The sequence below is a fragment of the Petaurus breviceps genome, unplaced genomic scaffold (genome assembly GCF_028583685.1).
Source record: "Petaurus breviceps papuanus isolate PSGF00001 unplaced genomic scaffold, PetGlider_PUasm1.0 126, whole genome shotgun sequence".
NCBI classification, from domain to species: Eukaryota; Metazoa; Chordata; class Mammalia; order Diprotodontia; family Petauridae; genus Petaurus; species Petaurus breviceps.
The window spans coordinates 22047176-22071578 of record NW_027185655.1 but is presented as its reverse complement, the minus strand read 5'-3'; the positions used below and the strand labels follow the sequence as shown (position 1 = coordinate 22071578).

General features: G+C 40.6%; 1 protein-coding gene across 1 annotated transcript in view; it reads right to left on the bottom strand.

The window, feature by feature from the left end:
* Positions 1–22565, bottom strand: part of STPG2 (sperm tail PG-rich repeat containing 2) — a 579581-nt gene extending 557016 nt beyond the window's left edge. The window contains 3 exon segments of the mRNA XM_069094391.1: positions 9841–9981; positions 10501–10610; positions 22457–22565. Coding sequence (XP_068950492.1) covers positions 9841–9981; positions 10501–10610; positions 22457–22565 — 360 coding nt within the window.
* Positions 22566–24403: the final 1838 nt, after the last annotated feature.

Genomic DNA, 24403 nt, shown 5'->3' with positions numbered 1-24403 from the left:
AATATACACTGTGATATATTTATTTACAAGGACTCACTAACAATCAGGATTGGATGAAATCTCAGAAATTATCTAGTCTAACATGTCGCTAAATAGAAATCTCCCTCTACAACATACCCAATAAGTGATTCAGCCTCCACTTGAAGTTCTCTGAAGAAAAAATTACATGGCTTCTAGAGATGGCTCATTCCCTTTTTGAAAACGACTAATCTGAAACCCAGTCAAGATATAATGCATTCTAGAATTTTTCCAGAAATCAAATTAAAATCAGAGTTCTATGACTTGAAGAAAACCACTCTTGTTTGTTTGTTTGTTTTGATAAGGACATGGATCCATCTTCAAGCCCCTAACACCTCTCATTCTTCATGAGTTTTCAAAGACCACTGGAATTACATGCCAGTTCTTTCAGTACCCTGAGATGAAGTTCATCTAGGTCTATGACTTAATATCGCAGAACTTGGAGCTGGAAGAGATTTAAGAGATCCTCTAGACAGAAATTTCTCATCGTACAGATAACTAAACTGAAATTCAAAAAGGTTAAATGATTTGCCAAAAGCCAATACAAGTGGTATTCAACAGAACTGGTACTCAAACCAAGATCCCCTAGCTCTAAATCCAAGGAACTTTCAGTACCAGATGTTCTTTCTCAGGGTACTTAGGAGCTTTACTATGTATCCTTAGTTATCTCATATTTATTTTTCCATTAACTATTTTGTTCTACTTTTGTGTGTTATCCTGATGAATGAACCAATCAAAGCCTAGGCTGTAATTACAAGGTACTAGAAATGACCACAGGAGAAAGACTTAAAGGCTAGAAATATTCATTGAAGGATACACTGGATGAAGCAGAATTCAGCAGGCATGCAACCAATTTCTGTTATCCCTGAAATGACAGCCCCTATTCAGCACAGCCAGACTTGAGTCTTGCCTTCATGGACGATGTGATATGCTGAAGGCTCCTCCAATATCAAATGAGTGTGACAACAAGGACATTGTGCAAATTCTTACACAGTCTACAATGGATGGTCATAATGAAAGGAAAATCACCTCCATCAAGAGGTGAGTAGGGGCAGCTAGGTGATGCAGTGAATAGAGTACCGGCCCTGGAGTCAGGAGGAACCGAATTGAAATCTGGCCTCAGCTGTGTGACCTTGGGCAAGTCACCTAACCCCAATTGCCCTTCCTTTCCCCCTCAAAAAAAGAAGTGAGTAGCATGCTTCATCATCAGACCTCTGGAATCATGGTTGGTCATTAAATTGATTAGTATTCTTAAGGCTACTTCAGCTAATAGATTTCACTCCAGCCACTAATTTTAAGTTTATGTAAATCTTTATGTTTTAAACATATTTCTTGTACACAACCTATTGTTGGATTCTGCTTTTTAATACCAATTCTATTACCATCTTTTGCTTCATGGGTGAGTTGATGCTATTCATATTCACAGTGATGACTATTAATTGTGTATTTCCCTCCATCTTATTCTATTCTACTTCTCTATTTTCTGACCCATCATTTTAGAGAAGAGGGTGTTGAGAGGAATGTACTCAGCACCAGTCTCTAGATGTAGGGTAATTTGCTTCTGCTTCTCCCCCACCCCACCCTTAGCTTTCCTTTACCCAGGACCCAATCAAAAGTTATCCATTCCTTTTATTTTAAATCTCTCTTCATAATCCACCCTCCTTAGGTTGTTCTGCCTAAGGACTAAGGCTTCCCTTTCCTCTTATCCCCCACCTCCTTTTTCTTCTCCCCTTTATCTCTTATTTCCCTGTAGAATGAAATGCATTTTTGTACTCATCTTTGTGTGTGTGTGTGTGTGTGTGTGTGTACATTCTTGATCAATTCAATGAGAGGTTTAAGTGTCACCAGGTCCCTGAACCTCTTCCTCCTTTTTGTGTGGTCTTCTACTTGAACATTCAGATTTTGTGAGATGATGTTCCTCATTTTTCCTCTCTCTTTTTCCCTCTCTTTCTATTCTTCTCTTAAGATCATGCAAATAATAACAACACCACTTGTAGGCCCTTCTTCTTACTGGATTCTCTGACTCTTGATGAAGGCAGGTAGGTGCTACCATGGATAGAGCGCCAAGCCTGGAGTCAGGAAGATGCACTGAGTTCAATCTAGCTTCAGAGGCTTACTAATGTGTGATCTTAGGCAAGTCACTTCACCCTGTTTTCCTCAGTTTCCTCATCTGTAACATGAGCTGGAGAAGGAAAAACAGACCACTCCAGTATCTTTGCCAAGAAAATTCCAAATGGGGTCACAAAGAGTAGGCACAACTCAAACTAACTGAACAACAAGACCTTTGATGATGTTAGCATTTTAAGAGGACATATCTCCCTATATCAGAACATAAACAGTCTATCTTTGTTTAGTCTCTTATGACTGCTCCCTCATGCTTCTCTCTTGGGTATTTCCTACCTGGCTCCGCTCCTTTCATCAAGAAGGCTTGTTGTGGTTGTTCAGTCATCTCGGTCACATCTAGCTCTTCATGAGCCCTTGGAAAGGGCACTGAAATGCTGCCATTTCTTTTTCCAGTTCATTTTACAGATGAGGAAACTGAGGCAAACAGTGTTAAGTGAGTTCTTCAGGGTCACACAGCTAGTAAATGTCTGAAGTCAGATTTGAACTCATGAAGATAAGTTTTTCTGACTCCAGGCCCAACATTCTATCCACTGTGCCACCTAAATGCCCCACAAAAAATCATGGAAGTCTTCTATTTCACTAGAGGTAAATTTTCCCTCCTGTAGGGTTATATTTAGTTTTTCTGGATAAATATTCTTGATTGTAAGCCTTGTGGGATAGTATATTCCTAGTTCTTCATTCCTTTACAATGGTAACTGCTAAATCATGTGTGAACCTGATTGTGGTTCCTTGAATTCTTTCTTTCTGGCTTGCAGTATTTTTTCTTTGATTTGGGAAGTATGGATTTTGGCTAAGACATTCCTGGGAGTATTCATTTAAGGGTTTTCTTTCAGGAGATAATTTATGGATTCTATCTTTCTTCACTTTTACCTCTTTTTCTAAAAGATCTGAATAGTTTTATTTTATGATTTCTTGAATATTATGTATAGGCTCCTTTTTGGTCATGGCTTTCAGGTGGTCCAGTAATTCTTAAAGTCTCCTTCCTTGGGGCAGTTCGAGATACCAGGGATAGAGCACTGGCTCTGGAGTCAGGAGGACCTAAGTTCAAATTCAGTCTCAGATACTTACTAGTTGTGCGACCCTGGGCAAGTCACTTAGCCCTAAATTAAAAAAAAAAGTCTTCGAATTTTAGAGAAAAACTAGAGCAGTCTACATGATAGAGAACCCTAGTATACACTGGTCCTACCACACCATCATTTCTTCTTCAGTAACCATTTCCTTCTGATTAATCATAAAGATATACAGGACAGTAGATTTCCTTATCATTTTAGCCACCTTTCAAAGAATGAAATTATTCTTTTTTTTTTTTAAGCAATTGGGGTTAAGTAACTTGCTCAAGGTTACACAGCCAGTTATTTCTGGGTGTGGTGCTAAGTATCAGAGCCTGGATTCGATCCCAGGTCATCCCAACTCTAGGGCCGCTGCTCTTACTCACTGTGCCACCTGGCTGCCACTAAGCAATTGGGGTTAAGTAACTTGCTCAAGGTTACACAGCCAGGTGTTTCTGGGTGGGTGCTAAGTGTCTGAGACCAGATTTGATCCCAGGTCATCCCGACTCTGGGGCCAGTGATCTTACTCCCTGTGCTACCTGGTCACCCCGAATGAAATTATTCTTAAGAAATGCCAAGAATTTATTACCTCCAGCACACTTATTGACAGTTAAATTCCCCACAAATACAACCTCATGCTGCCATGTCAGGTTTACAATCCCTTTCAAACATTTCCCATCCACTTCCTCCTTCAGCAGGTTGCATGTAGTAAACTCCCTCTACAACACTGTTGCTGATTTTCACTAACCATGGTCTCAGTCAAGGTTTCCTCTAAAGGCCCCAGGATTTCCTCACAAATTTTTGTTCTTAATAGGCAATGCTATGCCACTACCTCTTTAATCTCTCTAATTTACTGTTTTTGAAAAGGTAAGCCATATTCTTATCAAAACTCACAGACCAACAAGTCTATTTCAACAAATTAGCTTCTTTAAAGTAAGATCTCTAGTTCACTTTGTCTATTATCCATGCTTTCTTCATTTGTGTATGTAGATCTGAGGCTGTAGATCATAGTGCCTCTCCTCAGACAGTTTCCAGAAAATTTATACTCTTCATTAATGTTTTTTCTCCCTATTTTGTACCTTTTTTTGGTATATGACTTGCTGTCATATAAATTTTTATATGTCCACACATGTATCTAGGTTTCTCTTGTTTTCTACATTTTTAATATAAATCCCTCAAAAGGATTTGAAAAGCTTCAGGTATATACAATTTTATCCATTAAGTACACTGACTCCTGACAAACTTATCATACCTTCATTTTAATCAATAAACTAGAAATTAGAGAAGCAACAATAATGTAGTAGAAAGAACACTAAATTTGGAATTAGAGAACCTAGGTTTGAATCCTTACTAGGTCTCCGACCATCCCTGGGTTTCAGTTTCCTCATTTAAGAATAAAAAGGTTTGTCTAGATGATTTCCAATGCCCCTTACAATTCTTAATGCTATTATAAGAAACCCAAATCTCATCATATTCATCCACCTTTCTTTTCAGAATCCACCAGTTTCAACTGGCATCAATGTTGAAAATGCCAGCTGCATTCCTACTGTTTCCAGTTTCTTGACCAGGATTTATTCTTCTCTATTATTACATCTTAAGTTCTTTCTGGTGGTATCATTTGTCCTTCCATGAATGACCAGATATTAGGTTTAGCAAGTCTCAGAGGCTCCTTGTCACAATCCAGAAACACATCCAAGGCAGATGGCATATCTGCTGACTGTTCATGTCAGGCTGACATTTAGCTACCTTAGTACATGTCAACAATCATCCCATCTTATCTTTTTTCTATTAAAAGTACCAGATAGCTTTTTCTGGGGACTCAGTGGCCCCTCATCATTATTCCTTGAAGTAGAAACTGCTTCTGCCTCTGCAAGGTACAGGTTCTCCCAGAAATAAGAAGAGCTTCATACCTATAACATGACTCATAATTTTAACTTGTCCTTTTCACTTCCCTTCTTTGTGCAGTAGAGGTTGCCCTTCACAGAACATGCATGGGGGTGGGCCTAAGACGTCATCATAAGGAGTATGAACCAGAGCTCCCTTGGAAATTTACAGGAATTCCTGGAACATACTTTAGTCAATTCTGAAGGACTTTAAATGATGAAGCAAACTCTTTACTGGTATCTGAGAAGGAAAAGTCTCTGACTCAGAAAATCTTTAAAAAGGAATGACCTGCCCTCTGCCTTCCCTTCCTGTCCACAGATCATGCCTAGACTGTCTGAGCCACTCCCTGGCAGGGTGGAGAGAAAGTGCAATATAACTCCAAACACATGGCAAACAAAAGCATGTGTCCTATATGTGGCAAATCTAAGACTTAGATTTCAGACTCCTTGCTGCATTTCTGCTATGTATTTCTTTGATTAATCATAAATATCTGAGCACTCATACTGAGATGAATGTTTTCAGCCCAAATGGCCATGTTGTAAATATAAAAGGCCCAGAGATCCTAGGTTTTCAGTCAAAGTTAGAAGAGCATCAACTTCCACTACAATGCTTCTTGGAGATGATCACTGAGAGAAGAATACAGAGGACATTATTTTCTCAGTTGCTTCTGATGTGTGACTAGTAGCTTCTTGCCAAAGCTTTAATACAAATATAAGCTGTCCTCAATCATGTCTTCAAAAATGTCTCATATAAAAATCCAACTGCTAGTCATTCCTCACCATTCCTTTCCTGTCTTTCCTCCGGCCTCCATTCAAAATTTATAAGTTTCCTGGATCCTAAGTGACAGACAGGTGTCTGTGGATCTATATATACCTATGTTAAAATATACACACATAAGTAGGCATAAAGAGATGGATTTCATGTTCACATATCCGAGATGGAAGCCTCTGGGAAAGAATGTCTGGGTCCAGATACTCTTCCCTCTTTGTTGACTGAGGTCTCTCAGTTCTTTGGATTCATAGCAACACTCTATAGTTTAAACTCTCCTTTGTAAAAGGAAGGGGGCAACCACCAGACTTCTAGTGATTACTTTCATTCCAAAGATCCATACAAGCATGCAGACATATTAGGATTCAAACTTCCTCCAGAAGGGAAATTCACTTTTTCCCTACGTAGAGTTCTACCTTTTGGAGACCCAAAAAGGCATCAAATCTTATGGTACTATATTGAGAGACTATACTCATCCAGAAGTGAAACACGATTAGGGTTACAAAGGCAATTGTTTTACTACTGGTATGGTAAAGGATTCTTTACAGCACTATCGAAATAACTCACAATGACAGTAATGGGCAAATTCCAAATATTCTTATCCCTTGGGCTTGGGCTTGGACTTCTCTGTTGCACCTCCAATTTGGGAGATGATGTGCATGATCTCACTTTCTCTTGAAGAGGCTGACACTTTCTAGAACATCCTAAATCCCCAGAAGTCTGGATCCTTCAGCTCTGGGACTCAGGAGTATAAACACTGTACTTGATTTCAGGCTTAAAAAATTAAAAAGGAAAATCAACTGGCTTTTGTTCTCCTTTAATACTTTCTTTACATCTTAGGTATGAGAAGTGATGACAGATTTGATCTCATCCATGTGAGTACTACCTCCTCTGTAACTTACATTTACAGATTTGCCTAGAGCACTGAGAGGATAAGGAATTTATTCATGATCACAAATAGGTACTGATGTCATGTTTTCCTGGCCCCAAGGTAAGCCATGCAGTGTCTCTAAGAGTTTACAGAGATAAAAATAGGTATATCTTGTTCTGCCCAAATTTGAACACTTTCTTCCCTTTGAAATTCCTTTTTATTACGAAGACATATTTATTTATGTAGATACTGTATTCCCTCAGAAGAATACAAGCTCCTTGAAAACAGGGATGGTTTCCTTTTTGGTCTTGCCAGTACCTATCACAAGGCCTTAATGTTGTTTTTTTTGTTTTTAATTGAATAGCTATTAATATTTTGTCAACTACCTTTTCCCCAAAATAATAAGGTCTGTAATTTTTCTAAATATTAGATACTGTCTACTCTTTCTGACAGTGTGGGGATCAATCCCTCAATACCCTCAAAATTATATTGCCTCCACCAGGAATTTCCTATAATTGGATTTTCTATATTTGGTACATATTAGCTGTTCTTCCTCTTCCCAACTTCTCTTTTTGATGCCATTTCTCCTTCTTGATTCAATAGCACAGGAACTACCACAATCAAAAAGTTTACTATAAAAGTTTTAATACACCTTTTTAGTTTTTCATCAGAGTGGCCCTAACTCCACTTTCACCTCAGAATAATCAGGCCTATGTCTCTTCCCAAGTTTCCAGAAAACATTATTAGTTTGTTTCTTCTCCCCGGCTGCTTGTTGGTTCAGGAGGTGGTGTTTTTCATGACCTTCCGTCTTCTTCCTCCACAAGAGTGTACAAATGAACTTCTAGTTCAGTGTTGTCTTCAGCTGCCAGCCACATATTTCTATGGCAAGATGATGAAGTTTTTTTACTGAACAAGGTAATCTCTTCACATATTTGATCTCCTCATTGGGGCAGTGATTTACATAGGCTTTTAAACTTAAAACAGTGATAGTAAATATCAGTCTATTTTTTTCAGCCTTGCTTTAATAGGTTAATTTGGAGCTGCCTCAGTCACATCCCATATCTTCTTTTTTCATTTTAAAATTATGTATTGATTTTGATCTGAACTCTAATGAAATAATGGTCTGACTGCAAATAAACAGCTGATTCAGAAATAATTTCCACATCAGTAACTAGCCATTTCTATTAGAACATAAGCAATTTCAGTGGGAGAAGATGGCATGTGGTATTCAATCATGTTTAATGAATCACAACTCTCTTCTTGAAGAAAGTACTCCTCAAACACACAAGAAGCTTCCATGCAGCATGGAGCCTTATATTTCTTTTTTTTCCTCCCTCCTGAGTCATACTTTCCAATGTATTTTTCACCATGTGTTGACTGAATTTGGAGAATCTCATTGAGTTATTTGTACAATTTACCTACTTCATCTTCTGAAAAAGATGTTAGCACATCAACTACAATTAATTCCATTGTGGTCTTTTTTGAATGCTCATGATGAAACTACAAAAGGTAATGACTTACTATACGTAATATTGAAAATAATTAGATACTATCATACTATATCTTAAAATAAAAGGCTTTTATCATTAAAAATTAATGGTTAGGGGTGGCTAGGTGGCACAGTGAATAGAGCACCAGTCCTGGAGTCAGGGGGACCTGGGTTCGGATCCAGCCTCAGACACTTCACACACACACACACACACACACACACACACAAAACTAGCCACGTGACCTTGGGCAAGTCACTTAACCCGAATTGCCCTCCAAAAAGCAAAAAAAAAAAAGTAATGGTTACCATTTGAAACTGATTAAAAAATAGAAAAATAGATGGGGAGGCGAGGTGGCACAGTGAATAGAGCACCAGCCCTGGAGTCAGGAGGTCTTGAGTTCAAATCCAGCCTCAGACACTTAACACTTACTAGCCATGTGACCTTGGGCAGGTCACTTAACCCTAAGTGCCCTGCCTTTCCCCTCCAAAAAGAAAAAAAAAGAACAATGGGACAGGCTAGATAAAAACCAGTTTAAATGAATAACCCAATTTTATAAGCCCCAAAACAAAATGACCTAAGTAACAACTTCCTACTTGACAGGAACTACTGGGAAAAATATAAAGTGGTCTGGTAAAAACTAAGTTTAGACCAACATTTTATACTATATTCTTCAATGAAATCAAATCGAATACAGTAACTGAATATTCAAAATTATACCATGAAAAGGAGTAATTAAATCATTTAACTTTTACAACCATGGAGGAGAGAATTCTTAACTAAATATGCAATAGAAACAATTGCAAAAGATAACACATAACTGTGATTACATAAAATTGAAAAGCTTTGGCATGAACAAAATTCACATGTCTAAAAAAGAAATAATATACCATGGGTGTTGAACACTACATATATATTTTGATATATTCATTAATTTCATGAAATCTTTTTTTCTTTTTTCTTCTATTTGTTATAATAAGTGATGAGCTCTCAGAGGGGGTAGAAGTAGGGATGGTGTGGGAAATATAAGTGATATCAAAATAGAAGTTATCAAAAGTTTAAAAATAAAAAGAATCGGATGGGACTTCAAAAATCACCTGAAATAATTCCAAATGAAGCATATACACTCACTGGAGTCACTGGAGACAATGTCTGATGCCCCAGAGAACCATTTGTCTGTACCTGGACAGAGATGTAGGACAAGTTCCTATATGAAAGAAAAAGGAGTACCATGGAGATCGGTGCTGCCACTGCCACCATCAGGGGAAGCCACACAAAGCTGACTCGTAAAAGCCTGTAGCCATCTTTGCTGATTATATTGACAATTCTTCCCCCTTCTCCTCTCCCTCCCAGATAGAAAAAAAAAAACTGTAGATATCTCAAATGTAATATTAATAAAGAGATGATGGTAGATACATAGACAGGTAGATAGAGGTTACAAATATTATGCTTGTATAGGGCTCTATCACCATACAAGTTACCGTTACCTCATTTTTAAACAATAATTTAACAATATGATCTCTAGTGAATCTGCCCAATTTTACTTTCTTGCTTCAGAGACATAAATCATGTTAGCAGGTTTATCTTCCTTAAAAAAAGAGAAGTATCTTGAGTTTCATGGTCTTAAAAAGGAACATACCAAATAATAAGGTGGCTTAGTATCCCCCAGGGCTCCAGCACAGTCCTGATAATAGCTTCCAGGTCCTGGATTATCTGAAACAACAAGCTTCTTAAAACGTCTTTCTCTGTTTTTCAGACTCAGGCCTCCCTTTATATTGTACTAAATAGGAAAGAAAATTATGAAATAAGGAAGAAATTAGCATTATATTCACACTGTTGTTATGATATTATGTGTTTTATCTCAGACGTCACTATATAAAACCAAAAGAGAGAAAATCTAGGATTAAGGCTTTAAAATGAGCCGCTACTTATTGCTCATTTGACCTTGAAAAGTTCCTCAACCTCTCTGGGCTTCAATTTATATGTCTGTGAAATGAGGGAACTAAACCAGCTAAACTCTCTTGCCCTCTGCAGTTCTCATTCTTAGGAGCCTGTGTTTCATGGTTGGGAAAGAAAAAAGAAGGGAAGGAATTATTCTCCGAGCCCCTAAATCCTATGTTGGAAGGAAAAGAGAATATGGGTACAAAACTGTTGGTCAGTTTTACTTAACTATTTTTCTTTTTTATGAGGTTGGATGTTTTAGGAAATGACTACAGTATAAAAAAAGAATGACAGCAATATGTGTTTTAATTCTAAAAAATATCTTACAAGATAATACCAGCAAGAATTGCTGATTTACCTTTATCTTTCCAATGTTGTAGTGGGCTGGTCCTGGGGCATCATCCTCAGTGAAAGTGGTAACAAGAGTGCTTTCTCGGGCTGCCAAAGAAAGAAATGGAGCATAGCCATCTACAAAAGAAAAACAAAATAGCTGTCTGAAAAAAAAAATTTTAAATCTAAGAAATCAAGCAGATCATTTTTCACTACTCTAAACTGCTAGATCTATATAATTATAGGCATCATACACTAGTTGATAAATAACATGTTTTTAAAAGGGTCTATTATTTAAAGAAAAAGGTATCACATCTTCTCTCAGATAAATCAGGACAAAGTCCCAAGTCTTATTCATCACTACACTTAATATCAATTAATATATGAGAGAGACAGCACCAACTATACAACAGATTGAACTACAGTCAGTCAGGAAACATTTGTTAAGTCCTTTTAATATGCTAGGCATTGTGCAAAGTGCTGAGGATACCAAGCAAGGCGAAGAAATAATCTCTATTCTCAAGGACCTTACATTTGAATGGCAGTGACAGTATATAAATAACTAGAAACATATAAAATATACATACGGAGTAGATGGAAAGTAATCTGGAAGAGGAAGACATTAAAATTTGTGGAGACCAAGAAGACCTTCTACAGAAGCTGGGCTTTTGATCCTGGAGAGAAAAGGGAACCCCTTGAACTCATTTAAGGGGGGAGTGTACAGGGCAGACAAGAAAACCGAAAGATACTACTGGGGCAAAAACCTAGAAAAGAGAGTGACCAAAAGGAAAAGTTGGCCGACAGCATCATAAGTCTTTCAAAATTGTCTTGGATCACTGTATTGCTGAGAAGAGCTAAGTCATTCATAATTGATCATCTTACAATGTTGCTGTTGCTGTACACAATGTTCTCCTGGTTCTGCTCACTTCACTGTGCATCAGTTCGTGAGGCTTTTGAGGTTTTTTTTCTGAGAGCACCTTGCTCATCATTTCTTAAAGCACAACAATATTCCATCATTATCATATACCACAGTATGTTCAGCCATTCTCCAACTGATTGGCATACTCTCAATTTCTGATTCTTTGCCACCACAAAAAGAGCTGATATAAATATTTGTGTACATATAGGTCCTTTTCCCTTTTTATCTCTTTGGTATACAGACATAGTATTGACATTTGCTACATCAAAAGGCACGTAAAACAGTTTTATAGGTCTTTGGGCATAGATCCAAATTGCTCCCCAGAATGGCTGGAGCAGTTCAAAACTCTATCAACAATTCACTAGTGTCTCAATTTTCCCACATTCCCTTCAACATTGTTCATTTGCCTTTTCTGCCATATTAACCAATCTCATAGGTGTGGGGTGGTACTACAGAGTTGTTTTAATCTGCATTTCTCTAATCAATGGGGATTTAGAGCATTTTCATATGACTCTAGATAGCTTTGATTACTTCATCTGAAAACTTCATATCCCTCGATCATTTATCAATTGAAGAATGACTTGTATTCTTATAGATTTGAGAAATGAGAGCTTTATCAGAGAAACTTACTGTAAAAAATTTCCCATGATGATTACTGTGTTTCCCTCTATCCTATTTTATCCCACTTTAACCTTCTCTCTCCTTTCACCGTTACTGCCACCCCCAATCTGCCCTCCCTTCTAGCACCCCACCTTTTCTTATCCCCTTCCTTTCTACTTTCCTATAGGATATGTTAGATTTCCATAACCAACTGAGTGTGTATGTTATTCCTACAATGAGCCAATTCTGATAAAAGTTCAAGCACTCACCTTTACTACCCACATCTTCCACCCACTATAAAAGTTCTTTCATGCCTCTTTTATGTCAAATAATTTACCCCCTCCTACCTCTCCCCTTCTCTGTCTCCCAGTGCATTTTTCTTTCTCAGCCCTTAATTTTACTTTTTGAGATACCATCCTATTATATTCATCTCACACCTGTAATGTCTGTCAATGAATATTCCTAACTGCCAATAAAGTTCTTAGGAGTGACCCATGCAGGAATATAAACAGTTTGACCTTATTGAATCCCTTATGTTTTCCCCTTTCTGTTTATCTTTATATACTTCTTTTGAGTTTTGTGCTTGAAAGTCAAATTTTCTATTCCATTTTGGTCTTTTCATTAGAAATGCCTGAAGTCTTCTATTGTATTATATATTTATTTTTTCCCTGGAGGATTATACTCAGTTTTATTGGGTAGGTGATTCTTGATTGTAATCCTAGCTCCTTTGCCCTCCAGAATATATTCCAAGCCCTCAGATCCTTTACTGTAGAAGCTGCTAAATCTTGTGTTATCCTGACTGTGGCTCCATGATATTTAAATTGTTTCTTTCTGACTGCTTGCAGTATTTTCTCCTTGACCTAGAAGTTCTGCAATTTGACTATCATATTCCTGTGAGTTTTCACTTTGGGATCTCTTTCAGGAGGTGACAGGTAGACTTTTTTCATTTCTATATTACCTTCTGGCTCTAGAATATCAGTTTTCCTTCAGAATTTCTTGAAATATGATGTCTAGTCAATATTTTTAATCATTGATTTCAAGTAGTCCAATAATTCCTAAATTACCTCTCCTGGATCTGTTTTCCAGGTCAGTTGTTTTTCCAAAGAGATATTTCACATATTCTTCTATTTGTTTTTACTCTTTTGACTTTGTTTTATTGTTTCTTGGTGTCTCATGGAGTCATTAGCTTCCACTTGCCCAGTTTTAATTTTTAAGGAATTATTTTCTTCAGTGAGCTTCTAACCTCCTTTTTATTTGGCCAATTCTACTTTTTAAGTTCATCTCTTCAATGCATTTTTGTATGTTTTTTTTCCATCTGGCCAATTCTGCTTTTTAAGGAGTTCTTCATTTCAGTGGATTTTTGTGTTTCTTTTACCATGTCTTATTGTTTTCTTTAAGGTGCTATTTTCTTCAGTATTTTTGGCGCCTCATTACCAAGCTACTTTTCATGATTTTCTTTCATCACTCTCATTTCTTTTCCAAATTTTTCTTCTGTCTCTCTTGACTTCAAAAATCCTTTTTGAGCTCTTCTAGGAATTCTTTTTGGGCCTGAGATAAATTCGCATTTTTCTTTGAGGCTTTAGATGTAGCAGTTTTGACTTTGTTGTCTTTTAAGTTAGTATTTTGATCTTCCCTGTCACCATAGTAACTTTCTATGGTCAGGTTCTTATTTTATTATTTGCTCATTCTTCCAGTTTATTTCCTGACTTTTTTTTTTGGATGGGGGAAGGCAAAGCAATTGGGGTAAGTGATTTGCCTAAGGTCACACTGCTAGTAAGTGTGTCAAGTATCTAAGGACAGATTTGAACTTAGGTCCTCCTGACTCCAGGACCTGTGCTCTATTCACTGTGCCCCCAGCTGCCTTTAACTTTATGTTAAAGTTAGACTCTAATCCTGAGGTAGAGGGGGCACTGTCCCAAGCTTCAGGTTTTTTGTGCAATCATTTTCACAGCTATTTCTGGGGGTCGCAAACAGTTTTCATTCTTCCAAGGTAATATGGCCTAAGGAGAGGTATGTTTACTACTCTTCTGGCCTGTTCTCCAGGTCTGTGAGTGACTGCAAGCCCTCTTTTCTATCCTGAAATTGTGACTAAGTTCCTGCTCCCTTGTAGTTGAAAGATTTAGTGTGCTAATGCTTCTCCTCACCCTTGGTTTGTGACCTGGATGAATTCTCACATGGACAATGCAAGAGAGTCCTGCATCCAGTGCCACCAAAGGGGCTCCTTACCACCAACTGAGAGCTCTGGAAGCCACTGCTACTGGTTCTGTTGCCCCTACGATAACTGCTATGTTGCCAGCATGTTGCCCGCTCTGGACCATACCCTGCTCTCACCCTGGTGTGACAGACCTTTCCTGCCAATCTTCTAAGTTGTCCTGCATTGGAAACTTGTGTCACCCCACCCTTTTATTGGTTCTGCCACTCCACTTCATCCTGAGGCATTATTTTACAGTTGTCTAGAAAGGAATTTGGGAGAGCTCAAATGAGTCCCTTCCTTTTCTTTCCCATCTTGGCTCCACCCAAACCTTGATGGGGAACTCTAAAAAAAAAATCACAGAGAGTTATTGTAATGGGAATGTAAATTTGTAAGATCTTCCCTGCCCCTAGCTAAAGTGCACCTGGAGCCTGGGGTGGGAGGCTTGTTTTTCAGTAGATACTTCTTGATTGGCCAGTGGGTCAATAAGGTTGTTACATTCTCTGAGCCAGGAGAAGGGTATATAAACCCTGATGTGTAGCTTTGTTTTGGGGGCTCACTTTGAGAAGTGTTCTGTGATTTGATATAGATTCTGGGAAGCCGTTGTCCGGAGCCCCCCGGCTTTGAAAAACCCAGATGTTGAAACCCAGATGTTGATTTGGTATGGATGTAATGGTTGGACAGTTTGGAAAGCTGTCTACTTGATCTGTTTCTGTCTTGATACTTCTGCCTGTATACTTTGAAGTTCGGGGTGCTGACCTTTTTCCCCTGAACAAGGTAAACGATATATGTTTGACTGATTAAAGTAAGCTTGTTAACCCATTTTGAGTTGCTTTCCTTTAACAAAGCAGATCCAAGAACCTGTGTTGGCAGCAAACCCTGAGGACCCTTAGGGTGCTTGCTGCTATAGTTATCTGTACAGCTCAGTTCAATATGGGAAAAGGAACATGGAGGTCTGCAGAGCAAAAGCACAGAAGTTTCCAGGGAAAGGCTCTTCACCAGGGCAAGAGGAGATCCCAGATCCATATCAGGATAATACCAGACCCCTACAGGGCACTTCAATGGAGACAGGTACAAACTGCCACTTTGTCACCTACCACCCAGTTCTGGGACACAGATCCAATGTGGTCTAAAAAGGGGAGCTGCTCTCAGGGTGCCATTCCCAGGTACAGTGGTCCTAGGCAATGTACCAAGAAAAGAGGAACTTGAGAAGCCAACGGCAGAAGTTATATAGGACAGAGCACTTTCTCATTTCCAGTATCCAGCCCAGCAGGAATAACCAGGGAAGGAATCCCAGATTAAAAAGAAACCTACAATCCTGATACTCTGACCCAGCAGAGCTTTCCAGATGGCTGAGAGGAGCTGAGACCAGGAGCTGTTTACTCTTGCTTGTACAAAAACCCAGGTCAGGAACTTGCCAAGGGCAGCAACCAGACTGTGCCTTGGATCATTTCACTTTGGGAACACTAAAAGCTTGAAAATCGCTGTCGCTAAGAGCCTAGAATAATTCTCAATATCCCAAGAAAGTAGCAATAGGGCCAACTCAGACTTTCCCTCAAGAATTGCCATAAATCCCAGTTCTAATGTCAAATCCAAAGTCAAGAAGTAGACTTGATGATCAAAAGGGGGAAAAAAAGAATCCTACCAGAAAGAGTTATGTGTCAGGGAAGTTTAGGAGGAGAATGACTCCAAAACTTCTATAAGCAAAGCCTCAAAGGAAAATATAACGTGAGCAAAAATTCCACTACAATTCCTAGAAGAGAGGAAGCAAGAATTTTTTAAGCTTATTTTTGTTTTGTTTTGTTTTTTAATTAAATGAGATGAGAGGGCTTCAGGGGAAAAATGGAAAAGAAATGACAGTTATGAAAGAAAAAAATTTAAAGACAGCTTGGCACAAGAGACAAAACCTCATCCAAGCAACAAACTCCCTAAAAATAAGAATGGATCAAATTGAAGCCAATGACTCCATGAGTCAATATGAAACATTAAAATAAGGTCAAAAGACTGAAAACATAGAGGAAAATGTAAGGTACCTCATAACAAAAACAACTGCCTTGTAAAACAGTTTACAAGGGAAAAATTAAAAATCACCAGACAATTAAAGTAACAAGCAAAAAAAGAACCTAGACATCCTATTTCAATAAATCTTAAAAAGAAAACTGCTCAGATCTCTTAGAACCAGAGGGTAAAGCAGAACTAGAAAGGATTGACCAGTGGCTTCCTGAAACTCCAAAATGTAAACTCCCAGGAACACCAATAGCCAAAATCCAGAGTTTCCAGGTCGAAGAAAAAAATACTGCAAATAGCCAGAAAGAAAAAGCCACAACTGGGATCACATATGACTTGGATACTGGTAGTTGTTGTCCTTTCTACTCAAAGGAGACCAAAATGACATTGCTATGTTGGGGTCAGGATACAGTGTATCCAACTGTGGCTGATCAAACAAATATGAGCTAGGAATGCCCTGCCACAGGTCAGGCACAAATAGTCCATGTGAACATTTGGGGTGGAGAGGTCTCTAAATTTATGCATCTCATGTTTCTCTTGAGCTACTAAATTTCTGTTTTGCTCAAAACTCAGTGCCTTCTTTGACGCAGGCATGCCAAGCTGGGCAATCCTGTGTCAGTGTCTCACAACTGATCCCAGAGTTCTTCAGAGAGACCTTGAGAGTGTCCTTGTATAGCTTCTTCTGATCCCTGTGTGAGTGCTTGCCTCGTGTGAATCCCCTGTAAGAGAGTCTTTTAAGCAAGTTTACACTTGGCATTTGAACAATGGCCAGCCTATCAGAGTTGTACTTTCTGCAGTTGAGTCTGAATGCTTGGTAGTTCAGCTGAGAAATAACCTCAGTGTCCAGTACCTCAACTTGCCAGGTGATCTTCAGAATCTTCCTGAGACAATTCAAAGAGAAGCAATTCCATTTCCTGGCAGAGCAATGGAATTTTGTCCAGGTTTCACAGGCATACAACAAGGTCAGCACAACAGCTCTACAGACCTTAGTTTGGTAGGCAGCCTAAGACCTCTTCTCTCCCAAATTTCCCTTCGGAGACTTTCAAACACTGAGCTAGCTCTGGCAATGCATGTATCAACCTCATCATCTATGTAAATATCCCAGGAAAGTTTACTGCCAAGGTAAGTGACCTTATCCACTGCATTCAAAATTTCTCCATTTGCTGTAACCAATGGTTCCATGTATAGATGGTACAGTGCAGGTTGGTAGAAAACCTCTATTTTCTTGGTGTTAATTGTCAGGCCAAAATTAACACAAGCAGCAAAGAATAAATCCATGTTCTGTTGCATCTCAGCCTTAGAGGTGAACAAAAAATCACATATCAACTCTCCCTCCACTTTGGTCTTGGCTTGAAGCCTTTTCAAATTAAATAATTATACTCAGTACAGTAGCTGACCTTGATGCCACATTGATCCTCATTAAAGGTGTCAGACAACATCACTGAAAATGTCATGCTGAAAAGTATGGGCGCAAGCATACAGTTCCATTTCATTCCACTGGTGGTGCCAGGGGAAGGACAAGAGCATTGTCCATTATACAAAACCCATGTAAGTTTGCATGAAACTGGTATACAATACTGATAAACTTCTATGATCTTCCAAACTTAGTGCCTACCACTAGAAAGGAGTAGAGAATTTGGAATACACTATTCTAGATGACAGAGAATATGGGAGAGATTACAGCCAAGAATAATTTACCTAGAAAAACTAAGTATAATGTAACATAGGAGGAAAATGGACCTTTAGTGAAACCCAGGGATTCCAAGTTTTTCTGCTGAAAAGACTAGAGCTGCATAGAAACTTTGACGTTTAATCATAGGACTGAAGAGAAATAGAAAAAGCTAAATACGAATGAATGATAAAGGACTAAACAAGGATAAACTATTTACATTCAAATATGGGGAGATGATACATGTGTTTCCTCTGAGCCCTATCATCAGGATCATAGAGTCCTATTATTCAAGGCCTGGGAGAGGTTCTGTTATGTCTTAATGATCTTGGGAAATGAATGGAAAGGGCTGGAAAAAGGAATACACTGAAGGAGAGTGGAGAAAAAGGAAAGGAAGGGTAGGGAAAATTATCTCACATGATCAAGGCATGCAAGTAGACATGTATACCAATAAAAAAGAGGATGGGGGAGAGTGGCTGACACATGAACCTCATTCTCCACTGGTCAAAAGAAGGAAGAATGTACACAAAAACACAGTTGGGTATAGAAATACATTTCACTCAACAAAGAATAGGAGCAAAAGGAGAGAAGAGTGCAGGAGAAATTAGAGGGAGGATACATTAGAGGAAGGATTAGTATTTAGCAAATAACCTTAATGATCAAGTAAATCAGTATTCAGCAAAACAAATTCTAAACATATACAAAAATATTTATGGTTCTTTGTGAGGTGGCAAAAAAATGGGAATCTGAAGGGGTGCCCATAAATTGGGGAATGGATACAAGTTATAGTATATAAAAGCAATGGAATACTATCATGCTGAGTTCGTATCAGTATAATGATGAGGATCTATGCTACTTACCTCCTGACAGAGAGGTGAAGGATTCAATGCAGAATTAGATAAACACTTTTTTGGACAAGATCAATGTGGAAGTTTGTTTTGATTGACTAAGGGACTATACATGTTTGTAATGGATTTTCTTTTTCCTGGGTCTCATTTGGCAAAGGGAGAAGTGGGAGATTTTAGCTCATTAAAACAAATAGAAAACAATAAATAAACACAGGCAAACATAAATAGAAAGATAGACAGATAGACAGACAGACAGACAGATAGATAGATAGATAGATAGATAGATAGATAGATAGATAGATAGGTAGGTAGGTAGATAGATGAATAAAACAGTTCATTATTAACTTCAGAAAGTTCGATTTTACTTGAATGATGAGGTGAGAAGTCAGATTTCAGAGGGTTTAGAAAAAAGAGTGAGAGGAGAGGAACTGAAGGCATTGATTGTAGGCTATAGCTTTTTCAAGGAACTTAGGGGATGAGATGACTACCAAGGATAGTAGATTCAAATGAGAGTTTTCTTAAGAATGGTGAAAACACATTTCTAAGATACATAAGAAACAGATTAAAATTTATATATCCTCAATGGATATATGATCAAAGGAAATGTTTTCAGAGGAAGGATTTTTTAGAGGAAGAAATTCAATCAATAACCATATGAAAAAAAATGCTCTAAATCATTAACAGAGAAATGCAAGTTAAAACAATTCTGAGGTTCCAAATGATACCCATCAGATCAGCAAAGCTGACAAGGAAAGAAAATGGCAAATATTTGAGGAATTGTGGGAAAGCAGGTTGTTGGTAGAACTGTGAATTGGTCTAGCCATTCTGAAAAACAATTTGGAAATATTCCCCATAAGTTAATCAACTGTGCATACCCTCCAACCCACTGAAACTAATATTAATTATGCCCCAAAGAGATAGGGCCCGCCCATATATACAAAAGTATTTATGGCACCTTCATTAAGGACAAAGAATTGGAAACTGAGGGGGGTATCCATCAACTGGAGAATGGCTGAACAAGTTACGGTATATGAATGTGAGAGGATACTATTGTAGCTTAAGAAATGATAAAGGGAATGGTTTCAAAGAAACCTGGGAAGGCTTGTATGAACTTTGAAGTAAACCAGAAGCAAAATTTATAAAATACCATTATTATTATTTTTTTATTCTGATAATTCCAAGTAATAATTCAGATAAATCTGAAATACTTTAGAGCTCTAATCAATGCAATGAGCAACCATGATTCCAGAGGATTCATGATGAAGCATGCTACCCACCTCCTGACAGAAAGGCAGAATGAGCCTTTTTATTTCTTGACATGACCAATGGGGGAACTTGTTTTGCTTGAATATATGTTTCTTATGGTCTTGTTTTTCTTTCTTTCTTAATAGGTAGAGGGGGAGGGAGAAGGTGGAAGAGAAATAACAGATTTTCACTGATTAAAATTAGAAATTGAACTGATTAGAAATTGAAAAAGGATGGGGAGACATGGAGATTTTTGTAGGTAGCACCACTAGATAGAAAAAGACTGAAGGTAAGAGGGTAGGATTGTTTGGGGGGAAAGGGAGGAATTTGCTAGAGCAAGAGAAATGATGAAATCCAGTGTCTCACAATTAGTAACAATACCTCTTTTTTTATAGTACTTTACAGTTTAGAAAGCATTTTCCTAAAGGGGAGAAAAACCCTGTAACAGAAGGTCATGCAAATATTATTATCCCCACTGTACAAATGAGGAAACTGAGGCTCAAGAGAGATTGACTTACCCATGACTATAAAGATAGTGTAATAAGAATGTAAATTTTGAAGATCTTCCCTGCCCCTAGGCTAATGTGCACCTGAAGCCTGGGGTGGGAAGCTTGTTTTTCAGTAGATACTTCTTGATTGGCCAGTGAGTCAATAAGGTTGTTACATTCTCTGAGCCAGGAGAAGGCTATATAAGCCCTGATGTGTAGCTTTGTTTTGGGACTCACTTTGAGAAGTATTCTGTGATTTGATCTGAATTCTGGGAAGCCGTTGTTGAGAGTCCCCCGGCTTTGAAAAACCCAGAATGTGGAACCCAGATGTTGACTGGGTATGGATGTAATGGTTGGACAGTTTGGAAATCTGTCTACTTGATGTTTCTGTCTTGATAATTATGCCTGTATACTTTGAGGTTCAGGGTGCTGACCTTTTCTCCTGAACAAGGTAAACGATATATGTCTGACTGATTAAAGTAAGCTTGTTAACCCATTTTGAGTTGCTTTCCTTTAACAAAGCAGATCCAAGAACCTGTGGTAGCTGCAAACCCTGAGGACGCTTGGGGTGCTTGCTGCTACAGATAGTAAATGGCAGAACATATAACGATTTTTAAAAAGGCGATGCTGACTTCTTAAAAATCTATTTTTCCAAGAGTTGCAAAGTGTTGCACTAATTCACCTACTCTTCACTTTACTCCCAGTTCACACTCCAATATTTTCAACCTTCCCCTCCTGAAGGAGGAGTCAGCCTTGAGGGCTGCTCAATGACTGGCAAGTCCCTGCCTGAGACTGCCATATCTTGAGGAGTAAAGCAGTTACTTCCTAGTGCCCTGAATAATATTATTGATACAATAATGTGGTACTTTTAAGATTTGTGAAGCACTTTACATACATCATGTGTTCAATTTTGGACATTTCAAGTTTAAGATGTCTACCCGGCATCCAGTTTTAGATGTCCAATAGGCAGGTGGAGATGCAATTCAGAAGGTCAGCGGAGAGGTTATGGCTGGATAAGTGGATTTGAGAAGCATTAGCATTTTGTGGATTTTGTCGTGTCCTAGTGTTTGTGACCCCCATTTGGGGGTTTCTTGGCAAAGATACTGAAGTAGTTTGTGACTTCCTTCTCCAGTGTGTCCCCATTTCACAGATGAGAAACTGAGGCAAATAGAGGTTAAGAGACTCCCCCAGGGTCACAGAGCTGGTAAGTGTCTGAAGCCAGATTTTTACTAAGGAAAATGAGGCTTCCTGACACTGATGCCTCAAGTGTCAGCATTTTGTTGCTGAATTCAATCTATTGGAGCTGATAATATCATCATGGGAAACAGTACAGAGAAAGAAGAGATGAGGGCCATAGTTAACAGGCCTATCCTGGATAAAGGAGACTGAGGAGTGATAAGAGAATAAGAAGACTGTCCCAGAAACCCAGAAGGAAGAAGGTACCAAGGGGGGGTGGGGGGGTGGTAAACACTGCGTCAAAGGCTGCAGCAAGGTCCAGAAGGATGGGGACGGAGAAATGCCATTCGTTAGTAACTCAGAGAGCTTTAGGAGAAGTTATCTCATGGAGGGAAAGAGAAAGGAAAATGAGGAAAACGGCAGGCAGAAGGAACGTGCCTAGGACGCGGCAAAGTGGGTCAAAAGGCAACGTTCGCACAGAAGTACAACGGGCACGGTCGGGAAAGCAAAGTTCGGAGCTGCTGCCTAATGGGAAATCTGGTCATTTTGTGTTAAAGACATATTGCATTAAAACATTATTGTCAATTTTGCTTTGCCATACAAATGTGCATCTCATCTCTGTTTTCTATGGTTTCTGGGTAAAAAAGAAGCCCTGCAGGGCATCGGCTGGACAAGTGTGGTCCTTCCAGGCAGTCTTAGTCCAGACCTCCAAGGGTGAACTCAGGAAGGGGGGAAGGTGCGCTCTCCGAGGGCAGGCGTGGGCCACGGTGGGGTCTTTCTCTGCATGGGCAGTGCTTGGTGGACTCTAGGGAGGGGGCGTCGGGCTCCCTTCGGCTCTTACCTGACACGTCTCCCTTCTGGAAGGACACCTCATAGGAGCCGGGCCCCACGTTGACGTCGGTGCTGGTGGCATTGACCAGCGAGGTGTACCTAGGGGCGCGGTCGTACATTCTGGACTACCGCGGACCCCTGGGGGCGGGGCAGCGGCGGGGGCGGGGCAGCGGGGGGGGGGGGGGGGGGGCGGGGCGGGGAAGCGGGGGGGGAGGGGCCCGGGCGCGGGCGGGGACTATAGCGGAGGACTGATCGCCCTTCTCCCCGCCCCCCGGACGCCAGCTCAGCACAGCCCGCTCAGTTGGATGCACACATTTACACGAGGCCTGCCAAAAAGCCACCACCACCCAATGCTAACAGCCCCGCGGGGGGGCGGTGAGCAAGGGAATCCCCGAAATTTGGCCCGGAAAGGTCTTTCTCCCGACTTCCGGACTTCGGGTCTCCTTTGGGTGAGAAGCTGTGTGAGGAGACATCCGAAGGATGAGGGGAACGGAAAGGGGACGGTGTCAGGGCCGGGCCCCTCCCCGCCTGCCGCGCGCCCCAGAGGCGCGCATGCGTGGCGCACCCCCCCCCCCCCCCCCCCCCCCGCGCGCGCCCGCCCCCCGGCGGCGGGGGGCGGCCCCGGGGGCTTCCCCCCGAGGGGCGCCCGCGCGCCCGCCCCCCCCCCCCCCCGTGCTCAAAGGGCGCGCGCATGCGCCGAGGCAGAGGGTGCGTGCCTCGGGGGCTTCCCCGCGAGCGTACCCAGCAGCTCCGCTCCTGCTCCCTGGGTCCGAGAAGGGCATGTGAGGACTGATACAATGGCCACGGATTCCGCATCTTGCAGCCCCCCACCCCTCCCCTGGAGAAGTTACACGGGAGGCGCCGAGAGGACGACCGCGGGGTGGAGGGGACTGGTCCGGCTCCCAGGCCCGCTAGGAGGAGAGAGGAAGCGCGGTCACGACTCGGCCTTGGCGGAGCTGGCCCCGAAGGGACGGGAGAAGCCGCTTCCCCTCCCCCACGTCCCGGCCACGAACACGCCTGTGGTCCTCTGAGGCCCTCGGATCTCCCTCGTGAGCTTTATCTCCTCGGATTCGGAATGCTCTCCCTCCCCTTCCGGCCCCCTCGGCCGCCCAAGCCACAAACTGGTACTTGTTCCCCCTAAAGAGTGCAAGCGCCCTGAGGGCAGCGCCAGGCTCCCACGCCTTCAAAGACGCCTCAGAAGGGAGAACGCGCCCAGAAACAGCCCCGCCCAGCCTGGGAAGGCGAGAAGCCGCCGCCGTGCCCGCAGGAGGAGCCCCTCACTCCGGTGTCCGCCCTTGCAGACTGTACATGAACGCGTGCTGTATTCTCTGGCTGTCATCTCACTGGCTTCCTGGCCATGTGCCAGCTGCCCCCGTGTTCAACATTCGGCATTGACAGCACTGTGTGAAACGCTTCATGTGTAGTATCCGTTCATCCCTAACTCTGTGAGAGAAGCATTGTATTTACCCTCACCTTACAAATGAGGAATTTGAGGCAGAGAGAGGTCATGAGATTTTCCCAGGCTCTGACACCAAGCAGTGTCTGAGAAGGATGTGAACGCTGGTCCTCCCAACGCCAGGCTCAGTTTTCTAGCCTTTATATGGCACCCAGCTGTTTCTGGATAGACCGGAGTAGCTGCAATGTCAGAAACCCAGTTTTGTTACTCAGAGGCTGAGACAGGTAACTAGCAAGCACTTAGGTAACAGGGAAAATGTTGATTAAAGAACTACTATCCATTGTCAGGTAGTTTTGTGTTACTCTCAGTTTGGGAGTGGATCTATTCCAGATCAATCGGAGTGAAGATTTGGACTTGAAACCAAGATGCTGAAGGAGTAGACAATTACAAAATGACATTGCAGTAAGTCCCATTAATGTAACTGATTGAAGTTGGATTGAGACAAGAAGAATACCACACACTCTTCAAGAGAAGTCCTACAGTATTATTCTCAAGAAGCTG